General features: G+C 41.1%; 1 protein-coding gene across 1 annotated transcript in view; it reads left to right on the top strand.

The window, feature by feature from the left end:
- SORCS3 (sortilin related VPS10 domain containing receptor 3) overlaps positions 1–19,020 on the top strand; it is a 304,754-nt gene that overhangs the window by 222,298 nt on the left and 63,436 nt on the right. Inside the window, exons 7-10 of the mRNA XM_086466346.1 lie at positions 85–203; positions 13,391–13,480; positions 16,440–16,619; positions 18,490–18,636. Of these exons, the coding sequence (XP_086322472.1) occupies positions 85–203; positions 13,391–13,480; positions 16,440–16,619; positions 18,490–18,636 (536 nt within the window). The remainder of the gene's footprint in view (positions 1–84; positions 204–13,390; positions 13,481–16,439; positions 16,620–18,489; positions 18,637–19,020) is intronic.

The following is a 19,020-nucleotide window of genomic DNA, read 5'->3' as shown; positions in this document are numbered from 1 at the left end:
CCTTCTTTTGAGCTGCTGGTGACTTTTGCAGACAACAGGCTCCTACCTGGACATTTCTCATGTGTACATATTCTCCCATTACAGACACCCACTATTTGACCTGTCGGATCCAGGAGTGCTCAGAGACCAAAAGAAGCGGGCCGTTTTCACGCTCCATTGACATCAGCTCCCTTGTTGTTCAGGATGAATATATCTTCATCCAGGTATGTTGGCTTCACCTGAATGTGACATGAATTCTGCCTGCACGAGGTATTTGTTCTGGGCAAAAGAAGAGACGTATTCTTAGGACAAGTGCATGGGACCACAAGTCATAGAGCTGGAAGTCTATACCTGCCTGCTATAGATTGGCTATGCAGTCTGAGACAAAACAGTTGATCTCTCTGCTCGTCACTTGATGAATCAGATATATTTTGAAAGTTCATTCATCAATAATCATAAGGGTCCATGAATTTCACAGAAACTCTAACTTGCTATTGTTGTGGCTACTGGGGAAATAAAATGAGAAAACAGAGAAGAAAAAAGGAAAGATGTGAGTGATTATTTTAACAAATGGAAAGTGTAATGCTGATTTGACAGTCAAGTAATGCTAATGAAGTGAATAAAGATTTGCAGTAGGAGGTAAAATAGCAGAGATTGGAAAAAGATGTTGTAGGGCAACTTCAGAGTAGATGTCTGTAAATTTGTCAGCTAGTTGATGATGATATTTTGGAGTTGAGGACCAAGTGACAGAAATTGAATGAGAAACTACTTGGTTTTGAGATTTTCTGAGAATACATGGGGTGGATGGAATAAGGCCATCTTTCCCCATTTAATACCTGTAGAAGTGTGAGAATGAATAGTATGGTATGGAAGAACACTTCATGAAGATGTGCCATTTGGGTGAAAACAGGGAGACAAGCTGCAGTGATTCCAGGTTGTAGAAAGCTTAGGAGACACAGAGATTACAGACATGATGATGTTAGCTGCTTATCACCAATGCTTAATATGGAGAAGGAGATGAGATGAGATAGAGCTTGAATCCGGGTGATACAGAAAAGACATATGCTTCCCTTTTTGAGCAAGACTCGGTTACATTAAGCACCTATTTTACTTCCTTGGGGAACATTTTTTCTTGAATGTATCCAAATTATGAGAAAGTTCTGATCTGTTTATTGTGAAATTTTCTTAGAAATGGGAGTTTGAATGGGTAGGCTGATAATTCTTTGCTGGGATTAGTTGGAGGACTGGATCCATATGACCTGTGAGGACTGCTATATAAACTGCATGCGCTTGAGTAACATTGGCCGACTTTACTCCTGTGAGCAGGGGAGTCTGCTGCTCTGGAGATGACCAATTGCCATGGGAGCCATAGCTCCCCTCATTCCCCCATGAAACCCAGCCTCCTCCTGTTTCCTTTGACATCACTGGGAGACCTGCTGCTAGAACATACTGACAATGTAGCTTTTGCAACTTAGTAAATCATGATTTGACTAGAGGCAATGGCTTTCCAATGGGTAAATGCTCTACTCTCCAAGGAGTATTGTAGAGAGACTCTCTTAGTCTGGCTGAGGGTATTGTGGAACATCCAATTCTTGAAGGCTAGCATGGGGCCTTACAGACCCTTCTCATTCCACAGCACCCACCTGTGTTAAAACAAGACTCCTCTGTTTAGAAACTTGGGCTTGCAGTGAGGACATCTACCTGCTGTGTGCATTCCTCTGCCTCAAATTAGCAGTGAGCAGCTCAAGCTAATAGCTGATAATTGCTTCAAGTCCAAAAAAAAAAAAAAAAAGTGTGTATGTGTGTTTGAGTGTATAAAAACACATACACATATGTATATGTAGTACTTCAAGTGCCTTGACTATCCTTAGCAATGTTTTATTATATCTTAATGGGTGTTTGAAGGGAAAATCATATATTTACTCTTAAAAAACGTTAAATATACACATTGAACATTTCTGCTGCCTTGAGCAGGAGACTCTTCCTTTCACAGGTCCTCTATTGCTTTCCCTCTTTTTTGTATCATGCTTGCAGGATTTCTGACTGTCCAGCAGCCCATCATAAGTGGCTGCAGAAACTGGGCATGGATTGAGTCCATGTAGTACTCGAGTAACGCGCAGACGCTTCAGATTCACTGCACACACCTCTTTGGGCTGAAGGTGTGTTAAATCCACCGTGTCCAGCATATGGTCGATGGGCTATGCAGGGTGTTTGCTCAGTACATATGTAGGAGCTCTGATATGTCCTGGATTCATTAGTCTCACAAGCCATGTGATGCCTATTATGGAATGTGTCAGATTGACTGTGTGCAGTGTCTCATACATATCATTCTGTCTGGATAATCTTGGACAGAAATACAGGAGCCAGCTCTTTTGAATTTCAAATATTAGAGAGATGAATAAATAAATATAAATTTAAATGTTAAGAACCTGGTGAGGTTTAATAGCTGCATAAAAGATGGATGCGTGAGTTCTGATCTGAAATCAGAAGTAATGTCTTGGAGTAGAGAGGGGAACTAGTTTCTTTTAACTTTTGTCATGAAAACAGTATATTTTTAGTCTAAACTAGTAGTCTGTGTTCCTCTAAAGTGCGTGGAGAGATCAGAATCTGAAGAGGCAATTTATCTTCTCTTGTTGCACCTATGGCAGGGTGAGATAGGTCTCTCTGAATATGCCATTCTCATTAATATTAGAAGGAACCTAAATATAGCTTAGAGAAGACCCCTAACTTTTTGACAGCTAAAATTAGGGAAGATGAATCTGAGCTATTGATAACAATGTTTTAGATTATCTGCATACAGTTGTTTACTAGTGAATATCTATTCTAATCAAGTTGATGAACAAGCCTATAGTGCAAGGTTCTTGGGAAGCATTAACCTGTGCAACTGTGCACTCAAAGCAAATGTGATACTATGGTGCATAATGGATAGGGGAAAGAAGAATATGAAAAGTCTTATAGTGCCATTATAAATCAATGATTCCTTATCATGTGGAATGCTGTTGTGTGGCACCTCTGAAAGGATCTTGCAGAATTGCAGCGCAAAGAAAGAAAACGAGAGTGATCCTATGCTTGAAAGAAACTTGGCCATGAAGAGAGTTTGAAAAGACTGGGACTGGTTACCAGGTGAAGGAGATAAGTAACATACCACATGTTGAAAAATGTAAAAGGCAATGAAGTAGGAAGAAATAGCTACTAAGGGAGAATAGGAAGAATTCTTATGCATAAAACAGTAGATCATCACTCTGAATTTATTGATTGACTTTCTATTTGATTGATCATTAGTTATTTAAGGATGCCTAGCATATCACTAAGATTGGATAATTCTGCATGACTTGAAACATTAAGAGAAAGTCCTGCCCTCTGTTGTGTGTGTAAGTTTTCATTCAGTTCACAGGATTGCTCTGATGTAGCCAGGAGCCAGTAACATAATTTTCTTAAAATTGATACACCTTGCAAAGCAGGTCATTTATTTGTGAGAAAACCTTGGAATATGTCTGAATTTATTTACTGTACCAAAAAGGAGCTAACTTGATGAGCAACTTTGCCATTAAAGTCAGTGTCAGTTCTGTTCAATTATATAGCTGTGCAGTAGTGGTGCCCATACTTTCTCCACTGTAATGTGCCATTCTGTATAGCTGTACCACACCTTTCCTTACTGGTGCCTTTCAGTACTCGCTGCTGAGATAGTATCACTTTCTACACTTAGGTGCAGGGATAACCTGCAACTGCCTGTAAGATTTGACTTACTGACAATTGCCTGAACTGTTATGTTACAGTATTTTCATGTGCAGGGCCTACGCTATAAGACCCAGGGGTCAGGGATAGTCTTTTGTTTTATATATGGATCTAGTGTATTGATATTTTGGAGAATTTCTATGGTAAAAATAAATCATGGGGAATTTTGGGGAAAATATTTTCCAAGCAAGTCTTGTAACAGAGTTTCTAATGGAATTGCTCATGAGGGTTGCTGAAAAAAAGTCTAAAATGCATTAGGCTTTAGTGAAAATGGGGATTATTTTTCAGGAAATTCTGTTTTGAGTGAGAAGACATTGTTTGGAGAAAAACTTGCAATTTTCCTAATAACACCAGTGCTACTTAGCTCTTTAAAGATTGAAGAGAAGAGCAGGAATGATCTGTATATGTTTCCTTGCCAAAAGATGAAAAGTTTCCACTGAAAATGCAAGAAAGCATGAGCAAATGTTACACAGAATCACACAGAATGTTAGGGGTTGGAAGGGGCCTCGAAAGATCATCTAGTCCAACCCCCCTACCAGAGCAGGACTACCTAGAGTAGGTCACACAGGAACAATGTCATCACTTATTGCAGAGAGCGAGGAAAGTCTGGGCCAAAAAAAGTCTCGGTACAGTGTTGCTTATTCGTGGTAGTCTGAGAACTCCTAAGGGAGTATGAATACGGCAGTGCGTTCACTGGAAATCAGCTTTGCTCTGGGACAGTGGTTTCTGCAGAAAGCAACATTCTTGTGGACAGACCTAGAGCTGCCATAGGGAGCTAATTATTGCTAAGTTAAAGTAGATGTTGCTAGTTACCAGAGGTTATGTGCAAGCTATTTCAGGTGCTATTGCTGGGTGGCTGGAGTCCAGCGTTGGATGAGCCTGGCTGCTATTGGAGACTGATGACTTTCCCAACGCATTGGCGCAGACCCGTGTAAGGACTATATTTTCACAAAGAACCCTAGGTGGCATGAAGACTGCTGGCAGTACTGCTGTTACAGTGCTGGTGGCCTAAGGATGTGAGACAAAGTTTACAGGAAGAGGTAGTATTTTTTATGAGCTTGGAATTGATAGAGTTAGAAAAGGAACAGATAAGCTTTGGGCATACTCACAAAATCCTAAGGGACTTGATAAAGGATTTTGTCTCTGAAAATTGTCCTTTCTTTTTTTTTCTCCAGCTATAGATGTAGGTCTCATAAAACATGTTTCCTCCCTCTATTGATCTTGTTGTGTTTTCCTTGTGTAAACCCTTCAATGTGTGGCTTTCCTCCCAGAGGCCATACCAGCTTAGTTCAGCATCCAGTTAACACTGTCCCTGTTCCTCCCTTAAGCTTCTGTCTCTGTCAGCACTTGGAGACCCTCAGGGTAACTTTGGCCTTTTTGATTTGAACTAGCTGTAAGTCAGTGCAGAGATGTGTGGATGGGCAATCAATACCTATCTTGATTGCTTTTTATGTCTTTATTTTTCTCTGGGATGGTGCAGATTGTGCTATCCCCACAGAGTGAAGCTGAAGTCGATCTGAAATGTAGTCCAGACTTTCAGCACTTTTTGTGGCAGTGACAAAGCTACTAGGCATAGAAGACTGCTCTGAGATTTAGAAGCTGATACCTAGTTTGAATTTGGGGGTGATGCCTGTTTTCTGTAGCAGGCCAAACAAATGTCTTTGGAGATGAACACTCTCAGATCTGCCTTTGGCTGGTGGTCTTACCTCATAAGGACAAGGAACAACACCTGCAAGCTCTGAAAAGGGCTGGCATTTTCCTTCAGACCCTACTCCATTTCACTTTTAATGGGAAGTTCTTTGCACCATTAATCAGACAGGAATGCTGAGAGGCAGTACATTACCACTTTCCAAGGCCTTTAAAGTGTGGGAACATGGGTGCCCCTTCCCTTTTCCATGGCCTAATTTATCAAGGTGTTTAACTGCAGGCTGAAATTCATAAGAGGGTCTTGTCTCTCACCTGCTGCTGTTTCTCCTGGGAAGCTTTCTTGGCAGCTTTCTGTGCTATTTCATTTGTGATTCAGTTTTCTGGGAACAGCTCTCGCCTCCACATTCCTTCAGGTCAGATTGTCCTGGGACGTATGATGGTCCCATGTTCAAAAATCTAAGCTGCTCTGGTGGTTGCCCTTTTTTTGAGGTTGATGTGATGAAGGAAGAAAGGAGTGTGAGGGGAGCTGAGAAGAGAGAGTCTTGGCTGTGCTTTATAATCCTGCTGAATGTGATGGCATCTGTGGCATTGCAATTAGGAGCAGGGTGTGGTGGTTACAGCGTGCACATGCAGCAGTGTGGGAGCAGCTGCAGTTCTTATAGATGGCAGAAATTAAAAGAATCACAGAACAGTAGGGGTTGGAAGGGACCTCTGGAGATCATCTAGTCCAACCCCCCTGCTAAAGCAGGTTCACCTACAGCAGATTGCACAGGACTGCATCCAGGTGGGTTTTGAATATCTCCAGAGAAGCAGACTCCACAACCCTCCTGGGCAGCCTGTTCCAGTGCTCTGCCACCCTCAGAGTAAAGAAGCTTTTCCTCATGTCCAGGTGGAACTTCCTGTGCTCCAGTTTGTGCCCATTGCCCCTTGTCCTGCCACTGGGCACTACTGAAAAGAGCCTGGCCCCATCCTCTTGGCACTCGCCCTTTAGGTATTTATAAGCACTGATAAGGTCCCCTGTCAATCTTCTCCAGGCTAAAGAGCCCCAGCTCTCTCAGCCTTTCCTTGTAAGAGAGATGCTCCAGTCCCCTCATCATCTTTGTAGCCCTCTGTGGGACTCTCTCCAGTAGTTCCTTGACTCTCTTGAACTGGAGGGCCCAGAACTGGACACAGTCCTCCACATGTGGCCTCATCAGGGCAGAGTATAGGGGGAAGAGAACCTCCTTCGACCCACTGGCCACACTCTTCTTAATGCACCCCAGGATACCATTTGCCTTCTTGGCCACAAGGGCACATTGCTGGCTCATGGTCCACTTGCTGTCCACCAGGACTCCCAGGTCCTTCTCCACAGAGCTGCTATCCCGCAGGTCGACCCCCAACCTGTACTGGTGCATGGGGTTATTCCTCCCCAGGTGCAGGACCCTACACTTGCCCTTGTTGCACTTCATTAGGTTCCTCTTCACCCAACTCTTCAGCCTGTCCAGGTCTCGCTTGTGTGTCAGCCACTTCTCTCAGTTTTGTATCATCAGCAAACTTGCTGAGGGTGCACTCTGTCCCGTCATCCAGGTCATTGATGAATATGTTGAACAAGACTCGACCCAGTACTGACCCATGTGGAAAGTGAGAAGTTTAAGTCAAAATGCTCCTCTTTGATACCAATCACCTGTCTGTCTCTTCTTCACGCTCTGAAGTAGTTTTGCGCTTAGAAGACTTTTGCTTAATTCAGAGATTTACACAGCAGGGCAGCATCTCAGCCTGCTAACTAGCATGGGTGAGAACAAGCAAACCCAGAATTTCTCCAGATGTTGTGGTGTGGTGCAGGTAAGTGGGACTCTTACAATACACATCTGAATAATTCCTCTGGCTCAGAGGAGCATGCACTTCTGCCAAAAGCTGTTGAACCAATTCAGCCATCTTTTGCATCAGAAAGTCTTAAAACATATGCAGACGTCAGTATTCACCCACAATCACTGACAGCTTCTTATAGAACCTATGGATAATATTGCCATTTTTGGATGCCTGGAGTCTCATCAGTGTCCAAAAATTTCAGCTGAAATGGTTTGATGGAAAGTGGCTTTTGTAGAAAATGCCTTTTTAAAAAAATCTGAGTTAGGTTTTGTTTTTATCAAAGTGGATGTATTTAAGAATTTTTTTTTTGGGCTCAGTAACAAGAAAATTATTATTTATAGTCTTAGAACTGGGATGGGGGGACATTTCTCTTCAAGGTTTTATATAGGGGAAAAAAAAGGTTTCCAATTCTGTAAGCTAAATATGTCTAAGCTTACCTTAGAGAAGTAGTTTATTACTATTGCTGGTTGTAACTGTGAGTGTTTAGGAGAACTTGGAAGTGCTTATGTTTAGTGGGACATGAGTGTATGTTTCAGTTTTATTGGGTATTTAAGGCTAGGCTAAATGAGGGTATTTGCTGAATTGAAGTCAGTTATCAGGTGAGTAGACTTCAACTAGCAGCCACAGCTAAGATTATGCCAATTCATATGGATTCCTTACCTCAGTTCTCAAGCTGTCAGTTTAATAACTTAAATTAGTTAATTTTTCCAAGAATAGAGAAAGGGAGATTTTTTCTTTTTTCTTTTTTTAAAATGTGAAACTTCTCAGCAGTGAGACAAGATAGGAGGGGAGAAATTAAACTTTGATTTCCTGGTCTAGAGCCTTTTCTTTATTTTTATAGATGCTAAATACACCATGTTCAAATACAAATTTCTTTCCTCCATTTTTTAGCTAGGAGCCAAAGGTCTTAACAGAAATCAATCCATGCAATTTATTTTTAACTTCACCCTGCTTAGCTACGATTGATTTTTGTCTTTGCAATCGATGGTAGATAAAACGGCTTGGCGGGACAATGGAGCACTCTCCAACTTGTAAGGTTTGGTCTTTGAGTCTTTTATTGAAGAAATCATTAAAAGCTTATTATGAAACTAATAGGATGAAGACGTTTAAATGATGAACATGATTACACCTGTTTTACTGGTGAATAATGCCTGCTACAGCTGATCTTCTCTTGCCCCTATTTAAAATGCTGAACAGCACTCCAGTGGGGGAAATTAATCCATACACATGAAAGAAAGTGCATCGCAGGTGCTAGTTAAAAGCTCTTCTTAAAGCAAGACAGGCAGTAAGTAGTTAGCTACTTTCCTATTCACTGCTGGGTGCTTTTCATCCATTTCTAGCACTGTTTCGTCTTTGCTGTGCTAAATATCAGATTTGGAACTTGAATCTGAATGTCTGTTGATAAAAAATTATTAACGTTTTCCTTTATTTATATTTGTTTTATTTCTAGGGCTTTTTGTGCTGTACTTTCTTTTATCACTCTTACCTTCTCTCATATTGTCTGATTTATCAGTAGTGTCTGCAGCTGAAGATGTAAAGGATTACCTTGGCAGGCTCATATGTTTCCTCTGAAATCCTTCAAAAGGAGATTTAATGTGTACAGTTATGCTCCTCTCTTAAGTTGGTTTCTGTGTCGGTAATGTGCATTTGCAGCTCTAACGTGGCTTGTGTTTTGATGTACCCATGCACATTTTCTGCAGGAGTTGCTTTTAAAACAAATCTAGTATTTTCACTCAAGATTACTCTGTCCCGTAGCTGTGTCGTCATACCTCTGAGGGGCGAGGAAGATGAACAGATACTGGCCAGTATAATGAATGCTCCTGTCTCTTAGCAAATTTTTACTAACGGGTCTGGCACTTTAAAAAGTGGCATGTTTTCAAAGCCTGCTGAATTTACCAGACAACTTGCGGGTGCTTTGCACACAGAAACACTAATCCGTGTGTCTCTGCAGCACATTCAGGTAATTGCATATTGCTTTGTAGAAGGTATGGTATCAATGAAAACCACAGGGAGATAATTCAGACTAGATGGTACCTAGCATGATGTGATTCACGCTGGGGCAGTGGAGGACCTCAGTACATGGAAATATCTGGAAGATGGTTTTCCTGGCCATGGTGGATAATCAAGAAGGAAGAACATTAGACTAGGTTTGTGCAAATGTGTTCTTCCTCATCTTCTGAATCTCTTGCGACTTGCATTGGGGTTGGGCTTGGGAGAGAAGGCAGAACTTTTCTATCCTCCTTCTGGGAAACCTGTGCAAGGCCTAGACAGTAGCTGGCTCTGAAGAACACCAAAATCCCTTGCTAAACGTGTGAGTGAAGCACCCTGCCTGCCTAACTTGTCATCACTCCTCCATGCTTTAATTCACAATCTGATTTAGGAGATTTTATGCCCACAAGAAGGAAGAAAGGTTAAAGCAGCGAGGAGGGATGCCCGAGCACCCTGTACAGATGGAGAACACAGCTCCAGGGTGCTGTTACAGTACTGATACAGCTTTTCTCAACTTTTGACTTCTACTAATTCATTTTATGTTACTGGGAAGGAGGGAACTCTACAAGCAGAGGAAGTCACTTCAGAAAAAAGTAAGGGCTTTATTGAAAATAGCATCAACTGTGTACTATCAACTACTTACTATTGACAAGGAAGTTTAAAATTTGGTTCTGAGTCACCATTTACTATTCTTGAAGTGGGAGATGAAAATGAAACCTGGTACACTGCGGTCTACAGTTCCTGATGTCATCTAGAGTGTTTTACATTCTGGGACCTCATAACTCATTCTGCTTGCTTTCCAAACTCCTTTAGATGATGTGTTTTTTTTGGTTAAGGTGAACATCTATCTAAGAAAAAAAAGAGAAACAAAACCTGCCCTGAAAAAAATCATGTTCGATCATTAACATGAGAAATGGCTTAGTGTGTTTCTAGGCATGTCACACAGAAATTATGGAGATGAATAGATTCCATGACAGATTTTCTACAATTCTCTGCATCCTTGTGAACATATTTGTTGTCTTCCATGTTTAATGCGCTCTGTCCTGTTGCATGTCAGGAGGAGCGATGAGCCAGCATACTGAAACTTTCAGGGCTTTTAAAGAGAAACTTCACATTTCTGTTCCTAAGTGTCAACTGATGTGAGACCAGTCTTATCTTGAAACAAAATGTGGAAATATGAAAGAAAAGTTGTAATTCATGAGTGGAGGGAGGAAGAAAGAACATAGGTTCGGAAAGACAGATGTGTTTGACAAACACATTTGTCCAAAGGAATCATTTCCACTGGCTAGAAGCCCAATTAAACACATAAAATAAAAATCCAGAAAAACAGATTAACGAACCAGTCATTAGCAAAGGAGGAGGAAAAAGACAAACCCAGCTAATTCTGTACTGAGCATGACAGATGAGCTCACAGCAAATAATTGGGTGACATTCATCAAATGTGAACTAAAAGGAGGCATTAGAGGGCAAAACACTCTCATAATCTTTGGGATTTACAGTGTTGGAGAGTTTGCTCCTAGGAAAAGGGAAAGTTCATCAAAATAAATTAAGTTGGGCCTTCCAAAATTCATTCTCTACCACAGTGCTTGCCAAAACTTTATTGAAGCCTTGATCATTTTTTGGAACTGTTATAATCGTGCATGTAAATCATGCAAAGATGGGGTCCTGGCTGGGAAAAGCTTCACACAACTCCTGCCAACAGAATTGTGGGTGGCTTCGTATTAACTGGCTCAGAAAGACCATAGACCACAAAGATTTCTATTTCTAAGCCTTTGTCAAGGTGACCTAGTCCAGGTAGAGGACTGAAAGGGAATTCAGCTAAAGCATACTGAACTTGAACAGTGTTTGAATACTATCTTCTGTCTTAAAAATCAGACAGACAAACAAACAAACAAAAAATCCAAACAAAAAGACCTCCAGGTATCACTTTGCAGTAGCATGAAGCCGAAAAGATTATCTAAAAATCTTTTGAGTGCAGCAGACTTGGAGTAGATCCTCTCTTGGAACAGGGGGGGGAATTTGATCACCCCTTGATATTTCTGCCACTCTGTGTTTGTGTGATTGACTTGAAGTTTGTTGGACTGTTCCAAAGTTAATTAGTCATCACAGCACTTACAAAGTATGTAAATGTCTGTATCTTAAAGGTAAGTTGATGACCATGTCCTGGCCCATCAGAAGAGATGGATATTGAACCCAGGTTCCTTGTCGAGTAGTCACTGGACACATTCAGTCCTATCTGGACTCTGCTGCAAATAATGATCTGGTGCTGAAATCATGAATGGTGTAAAATGAGTTCAATGTGGCAGAGTGATATCATTTGAGAATTTAGATCTTCCACTGGAGGTCAGAAATATCACCAAGAGAAGAAGGAATATTGAAATACTCCCAGTGCTATTTAGGTAAAATGACCTAGAAAGGTAGGATCCTTTGGGCAATGCTTGTACAGCTGTTAGATACAAGTGCTGAAAACCTGAATTTTTGCCTTTGAGTTGGACTGAGCGTGAATTAACTGCATAGTCTGTTCTCTCCTGTGAAAACTTGATTTTGATGTGGTGGTATTAGATGGGAAAGATATCCTTCAGATATAACACTCACAGCCCTTTCACCATCCTCACAGCTGGAGAGCAGGACCCTGGAAAGCTAGTGTGCTAATCCACAGTGAACTTTACATGAAATGAGAGTCAAGTGACTCCTGTTCTTTCCCTGTCTCTGCCACTGCTTGTTTTGAGACCATAGGCAAATCACTTTAGATTTTCATGGCTGTGTTTCCCCTTGACTTTAGCTGTAAGTTGTCTGTGTACAGTTTGTTTGCTGTGATAGGGGTCATCCTTCTGCCTTCGTATGCAGTGTGTGGTATAATGGTGTTTGGTTTTTTTTTTCTTTTGGGAACACTACATGCAGCTGTGATAACATTACAAGTAAAACTGTGAAACAAGTAGAAGGGGAAGTCTTAGTGTGGAAGCCTGTCCTATTTCTAAACCTTCCTTTCTTTCCCGTTCTTCAAACTGTCAATAGAAAAGCCTTATCTTGAGTTGATTAGATATCAGATTTCATGGCCAGTAATATCGTGTCCTTCAAATGACAGCTTCTCAAGGCAAGAAATCCACTATCTAGAGGTGATATCATTGCTGAGAATGTAATTGATGCTATAGCAATATTCCATGTAAGTTCATTCTCAGATATCACTGTCAGATAAAGGAAGCATATCCATTAGAGAATCTAGGACCTTTTTGTTAGCTTTATTGGAAGCTTAAGAAGCCAAGAAATGACATTCCATATAATAGAGAAATGCTTTGTATATTGTCTTATCTTAAAATCTGCAAGACTGCCAAAACAGCAGAATAGAGGAAATTCACCAATGTAAGGCTTCTTGTAGCCAGGCCTGAAATGGTGCCAGAAAGAACAGCCACAAGAATAAGTGAGTAGTGACAGATTTAAAATCCCATATTTTACAGATTATCAAGGCTAGATCTCATCGATGCATGGCATTTATGTGTAGCCTTTACAACTCATTCAGTCCATAAAACCATAGATCTGGATGTCTATCAGTTCCTCCTGACATCCTCATTCAGAGAGAGTATGATTTCAAAGAAACCAGTTTTATAGTGACAAAGAGTATCTAAGAGTTTAGCTCCAGCTTTCCAAGACCACATTCATTGCATTTACTGTTTGCATTAAATGGTGCTAGTGTGGATCTCTGCTCTTAGTCACTGTAAAAGGTTGTTGGAAGAAAACCCTGGCCCTGAGGGACTTACAGTGCAAACACACAAGACTGAGAAGCAGCAGAGAAAAGAGGTATTCCTTCTTACAGGAGAGGAACAGAAGCACAGAAACTTTAAATGACTTGCTCAGGGTAGTTGTGCTGGAACCATATGATGAAACCAGATGATCTTCTTTCTTCCACTCAAGACCCTAAACTTTATACTCACTTTTCCCTTTTTCCTGAGATGTTAAAATCATGCTGGATTTGAAGCATGAGAGACAAAATGGAAAGTTAATATCAAAGCTTAAATAAATAATGCTCCAGCCCTCTCAAGTCTGAGACTTCTTTGGACTTATACAGATGCTTTTAGGGACAGCTGTACAGATCATAGAAAAGATAACTGAAAGAAAAGTTGTCAAACGCTCCTAGAGGTGTCAGCATAGGGTGTCTTGGAAGGGTCATTACTCACTTTCTTTGGTGTTTCCACAGGTGACAGCTGGTGGAAGAGCGAATTACTATGTGTCATACAGACGGGAGCCTTTTGCACAGATTAAATTGCCCAAATACTCTCTTCCTAAGGTGAGTGCACCGTTTACGAACACAGGCACGTAATATCTTGAATAGCACAGCGTGGCCAGTGGTGAAGCACTTTGGTGAGGTTCCTCTCTGGGGAGCTCGGTTTGTTGTGCTGCTTGAATGATCTTTCTTAAATACAGATTTTGGATCTTTACCTCTCTCTACCTTTGATAAGTGAGTGTTTCAGGAAAACAGTTTATTTCCCCTGTAAAGAGCAAATGGGACTGAAGAGGTACCTCAGAAAACAGAGCTCAAAACAACTTCTCCTTGACCAATCTTCTATGAACACCTTTCAGCAGTCCTAATTTTTCCTCTATTAATGATTTCTCTGTAAGCCTGGCTGTGACATGGACTGTTCTGGAGGATGGTTGCTGAGCACTGCTGCAGTCTGCGTACAATGAGAGAAGCACAGGGTATAGCAGCTCCCCTGTACCCATCCTATAGATAGATGTTGCCACAAAGTCATGAAGGCAGAGTTGGCCCCCTAAAAGTTGTGTCTTACTGATGCTTTGAACACACAGAACCACTGTGTGATGCTGCTTAGGAGATGGCTGAGATGGCCTAAGATTAACACTGACTGGCAAAGCTGGGAGGGAGGGATGTTAGTACTTATCATAAACTGTGCCTGGATTTACCTTCTTAGGCCTTATCTTTCTACCAGACCAAGTGGTGCAAGCCTCAGCAAGGAGAATATGTCCCTGGAACTATACTCAAATTCCATAGTGTGGTCATTACCTGGGATTGTGTAAAACAGAAGGGACCAACCTTTCCAGTGCCTTGGCTGGATACAAGTTTCTGGGTAGCCTAGTGAGCAGCTGAGACCACTGCTACTCTTTGGACCTTCAGAATGGCTGTTGAGGCTACTGTCATAGAGATAATCAACAGTAATGGCCTTCTCCTTCCACGCATGAAAATTTTGGTGGGATAACTGTAAGATAGTTGGCTAGATTTTCCTTATGGGCTGGATCTACCCTTCCGATTGCCTTTGGAATATCTGCAGTCTAGTGAATGTGGCATATTTGTTTTAACTTGTACCTGAAAACTTAATAGTTATGAGAAATTTGCATTTCAGACTCCCAATGTTACACCTCAATTTCTTTCCATTTCGGTTGATCACAGTCCACAGTGTATTGACACTTATATAGCACAGATACAGTTTGGTTTGTCATTCCATGTGGTGGCGTGGGATTCAGGATGTCTGACCACACACCAAGTTCTGAAAACCCTGGTGCCATTTTTCAGAAGAAAAATGTTATTTATGCTCCCAGCTTGTGGATTGGCCTTGAAAGCTGACCCTCATTAAAAAGACAAGTGGACAGAGAGAATGACTGCCCTACAATTGTCCTGCTTTATTGACTGATGCTGTCACAGGTTGCTGGCCTAAGACAGATTTGTTGGTGGCCCTGGTTTGGAACTAGTGCATAGTATACATCAGGGATACTTTTGTCATTTAAAAATCAAAAGTACTTTTAAGCTAGGTATCATGGCAAAGTCTTCTAGCCATGTAAAGGAGGCTTGTTTATGCTGCCCTTAGTCACTAGAACATTTTTGCTGTACAGTAATAACTATCCTGTCAGCTGTAGATTAATGAACTCTGCTGGAGTTGTACATATGTGAGGCTGGCAATAGGGTAATACAATATTTCCACTGCAACTGGTCAAAACAGGTTGAAGTCATTACATATTTTGCTTTATTTTCACACTGCTGGAATAGGTTGGATATGTACTTAATCTTTAAGGAATTAGAGGTGTTGGGCAAGAACAAACTTCCTGACCTAGTCTTCCTTCATTGAGGGAAATTGCAAATCTCCTGCTGATTGCACTCTGGGACAGAATTAGGCCCTCTAATTTTTTTTTTCTCCCCATCCCATGCTGATAAGCTATAAGAGGAATAGCCCCATCTAATCAACCACAACTTTTCATCTAGATATCTCACACAGAAGAGCCTCCTAGGCACAATGGAGATACTGAGCTGGTCTGCCCCCACATATTCTTCCCAAAAATCAGGTCACTCCGTCCTTTGGGAGACTTCCAGAATTATGGTTTCTTGATGCAGAAACAGTGCAAGAAATTAATCAAGGTTCCTTGACACCCTGGGGAAATTTTAAATAGATACAAATAGATAAATCAAGCCCCACGTAACTACAGTGATTTTGCTTCTAGCTGAACCAGTGTTAGCTTGTTCAACGACAGTGGCAAGGATGAAGTGCTTCAATACTCATCACCACCCTGGAAATAATTTCCATGAGCCTGCTTTAAAAGAATACTGAGAAAAAGCACTGTAAAATCTCTTTGGTATTAAAACTAAATGGGGAAACCCTTGCTGGACCTTTATATCTTGGTCAGCAGCAGGAATCCAGCAATGGTTAGTGGGTGGATTATTTGATAGCCTATATATAGTGGGATAATAGATCTCAGACAAACTCTCAATAGAAAAATATGTTATTAAAAATCACTACCAGCATTAGTTCAAACTGATCCCTATACCTTAGCTTCAAATACATGTGAACTTCTAGTTTTTTTGAAACTGGTTCTTTACCGGTTGGAAGTACAGGCCATTATTTCAGCATGTGGATGGAAATTGTCACTGCTTTTAGCCTGGTCTTACACCATGCTTAGTGACTCTGAGGACTCCAGGCGCCAAGGTTGTGAATCTTCCATGAGTGATAAAACTGACTTTTAAGTTTATAAATAAAAAATGAAACTGGATGAAATTCCTTGAAGCTACCAAAAATGAAGAAAGCAAAAACTCTTCACCCAGCTAGTGATCAGTAAAAAAATGAAATGCAGAAAAGTCACAATGGTGGTAATTTATTGTCTTGCTCTAACAGAAAATTGTTTAACATACCTATAATTCATACTCCATCTCCATTCTTTCATAACTCATGGTAATTACTACATGTCCCAAAGGGCAAAGAAATACAGAGATCCTCAGTAATAGGCCTTTTGTCTTCTTTTAACAGGACATGCATATTATCAGCACAGATGAGAATCAGGTGTTTGCAGCTGTTCAAGAGTGGAACCAGAACGATACATACAACCTGTACATCTCGGACACCCGAGGGGTGTACTTCACCCTGGCCTTGGAAAACGTGAAAAGCAGTCGAGGACTGGAGGGGAATATCATCATTGACCTTTATGAGGTATGTAGTAAAGGTCACCTTACAAAGAACAGCAACTGCTTGCTAGTTCAAGCAAGTGTAAATCTCTTGCCAGCCTTCTAGGTTCTTCGTTTGTTTTGGGATCAGCCCAGAGGCATTTAGTGGATTTGATGCTGAGCTGACTCATGTGGGAATAGATGCAGTGCATTCTGCTATAGTTGTTGACAACTGGTTTCTCTCAAGTCAATGACTGATTAGCTGTGTGGCATTTCCAAAAGAGAAAACCATTATCCTCCTCATCCCTAATGTGGATGTCTACAGAAGGACTCAAAATACACTTTTTTTTTTTTCCCCCTTGGACAGCTGAAGACACCTGCTTGCAGGCAGGGAAAGTGGATTCCATCTTTGTGAGCACTGAGCAGTTTATGAATTATAAGCAAAAGCTTATGGGTGTCATTTGCCTAGAGATAACAGCTGTATAACTTCTACCCTGAATCGTCTTCCATTCTCATTCTTCTGACAGGCCTTTCAGCCTTGGCCAACAGCAGTCCATTCAGAGCAGTTCCTGGTTTCTTCAGAGCATTCTGCTTTTGGTGTGTTATGACTTGTTGGATGGAAGATCTGCTCAGATTCAGGGCTCAGTACTTTTCCAGCAACAAACAACTAATCAGTAATACTAATAGTAATAGTTGCAAGCTGACTGCTACTGTTACATGGAGAAATGTTTTTGCAGTTTACATGTAGAAGTTAGGATTATACACTGATTTATTTCAGCTAGAATAATGCCCATTTAACAACATCATCAATTTGTTTATAAAAATCCAGGTAGTTTAAGACAATCAAAGAAAACTGACACATAACACATGGATCAATATGAAGGACAGGGTTTACATTTTCTCGTTAAATATATTTTCCTGGCTCTGAAAAAAAGATATATTTCTGTGTTGTTTACCTGCTCTAGGCTAACCTGCTTTTGGCAGGGGAGTTGGACTAGATGATCTCCAGAGATCCCTTCCAACTCCTACGATTCTGTGATTCTGTTGTGATGAATCAGCTAAAATAAACATGCATCATGTCCCATTGCTGGGCAAACTCTGTATTCCCCAGCTGTGTACTGTAAACTCTTTGCTGTTGAATGCCGATAGAGATTTTCAGAGGGTCATTTAAAGGGTAGTGTCACTCAGGGGGCTTTAGAGTAGAAGGATTTGCATCCTGTCTGTTTGGATTTGCAGCAAGTTCCTTCTTCCTGTCTCACGTTCACAGCTGTGGAACAGAGACCAGAGTCAACATGAAATCTTTTTGAGGACATTTTGACAGGACCATATTCTGCTGGAATGGGTTCTGCTGACAAAAATCAAAACATTTGGAACAACTGGGTTGATTTTGATAGAATTTGGGAGTGGAAGGAAAGTGAAGATGACAAGTTTGCAAAACATCAGTGTTTCAGCATATTCAGAATTTCCATCTTGTATAAAAGGAAAGAAAGACCAACACAAAAAGATCCCACACTGCTTCTGATGTGACTCACTGTCTCCTATGTTATGACAATCTGAGGAGGGAGTGGGGCAGACCACATCCTCAAGCTCACAGAGCTCGTGTGACGTGGTGCATGCTGTACCTTCAAGACCAAAGTCAGCCTGTCTGCAAGCACTGAAGGAAATCTGAAAGTGGGTTGTTTCCTAAGGGTTTGCTCTATGAGCATCCTTGTCTTTTTCATCCAGAGAGAGAGACTGCATGGGGCCTTTCAGCTGTGCAGGCATCAAGATGTAATGGCATTTACAGTCTTCTAAGGCTGTATTGAGATGACTTTATTGCTTTTTCAGAGACCTTCTTCTCCTGAGAGTGCTCAGAGGGGCCTTACTTTTGGCCTGGTCTTCCGATGTATTTTTTCATCTCTCTCCATTTTTCCTAGGTAGCAGGGATCAAAGGTATATTCCTGGCTAACAGGAAGATAGATGACCAAATCAAGACTTTCATTACCTACAACAAGGGCAGAGACTGGCGTTTGCTGCAGGCACCCGACACCGATCTGAGAGGGGATCCTGTAGTTTGCCAGCTGGTGAGTGGCAGACCTTTTCCGAGGCACAATTGACTTCTTCAGAGCTGCTTATTTTAGTCACTAGGTTAACAAAACTCTTCCTGTGCTTTTTCTCTTGATCTGCTGGGTGTTAAGTGAATTAAGTAGATCTCTTTTTCTATAGCTTCACAGATTTTAAGGGAAAATTCTGAACATCTTTCTTGACCTTTTTTATGGAACTTAAGTCAGAATAAGAAAGTTTCTGGTAAAAAGTGCTCTAGATCAGATTGTTGGTAAAAACAAGTGCTGACATGCTTGCTTGTAATGCAGCATTCGTGCTTCTCTTGCTCCCAGCTACGTTTATGATGCTTGTTCAGAAAATGAACATATGCTGCTATTTCTAATGGTGCTAAGAGCAGAGGGGTC

The sequence above is a fragment of the Leptosomus discolor genome, chromosome 6 (genome assembly GCF_034619465.1).
Source record: "Leptosomus discolor isolate bLepDis1 chromosome 6, bLepDis1.hap2, whole genome shotgun sequence".
NCBI lineage: Eukaryota > Metazoa > Chordata > Aves > Leptosomiformes > Leptosomidae > Leptosomus > Leptosomus discolor.
The sequence above is the reverse complement of the archived record's forward strand: the minus strand, read 5'-3'. Positions and strand labels throughout refer to the sequence as shown.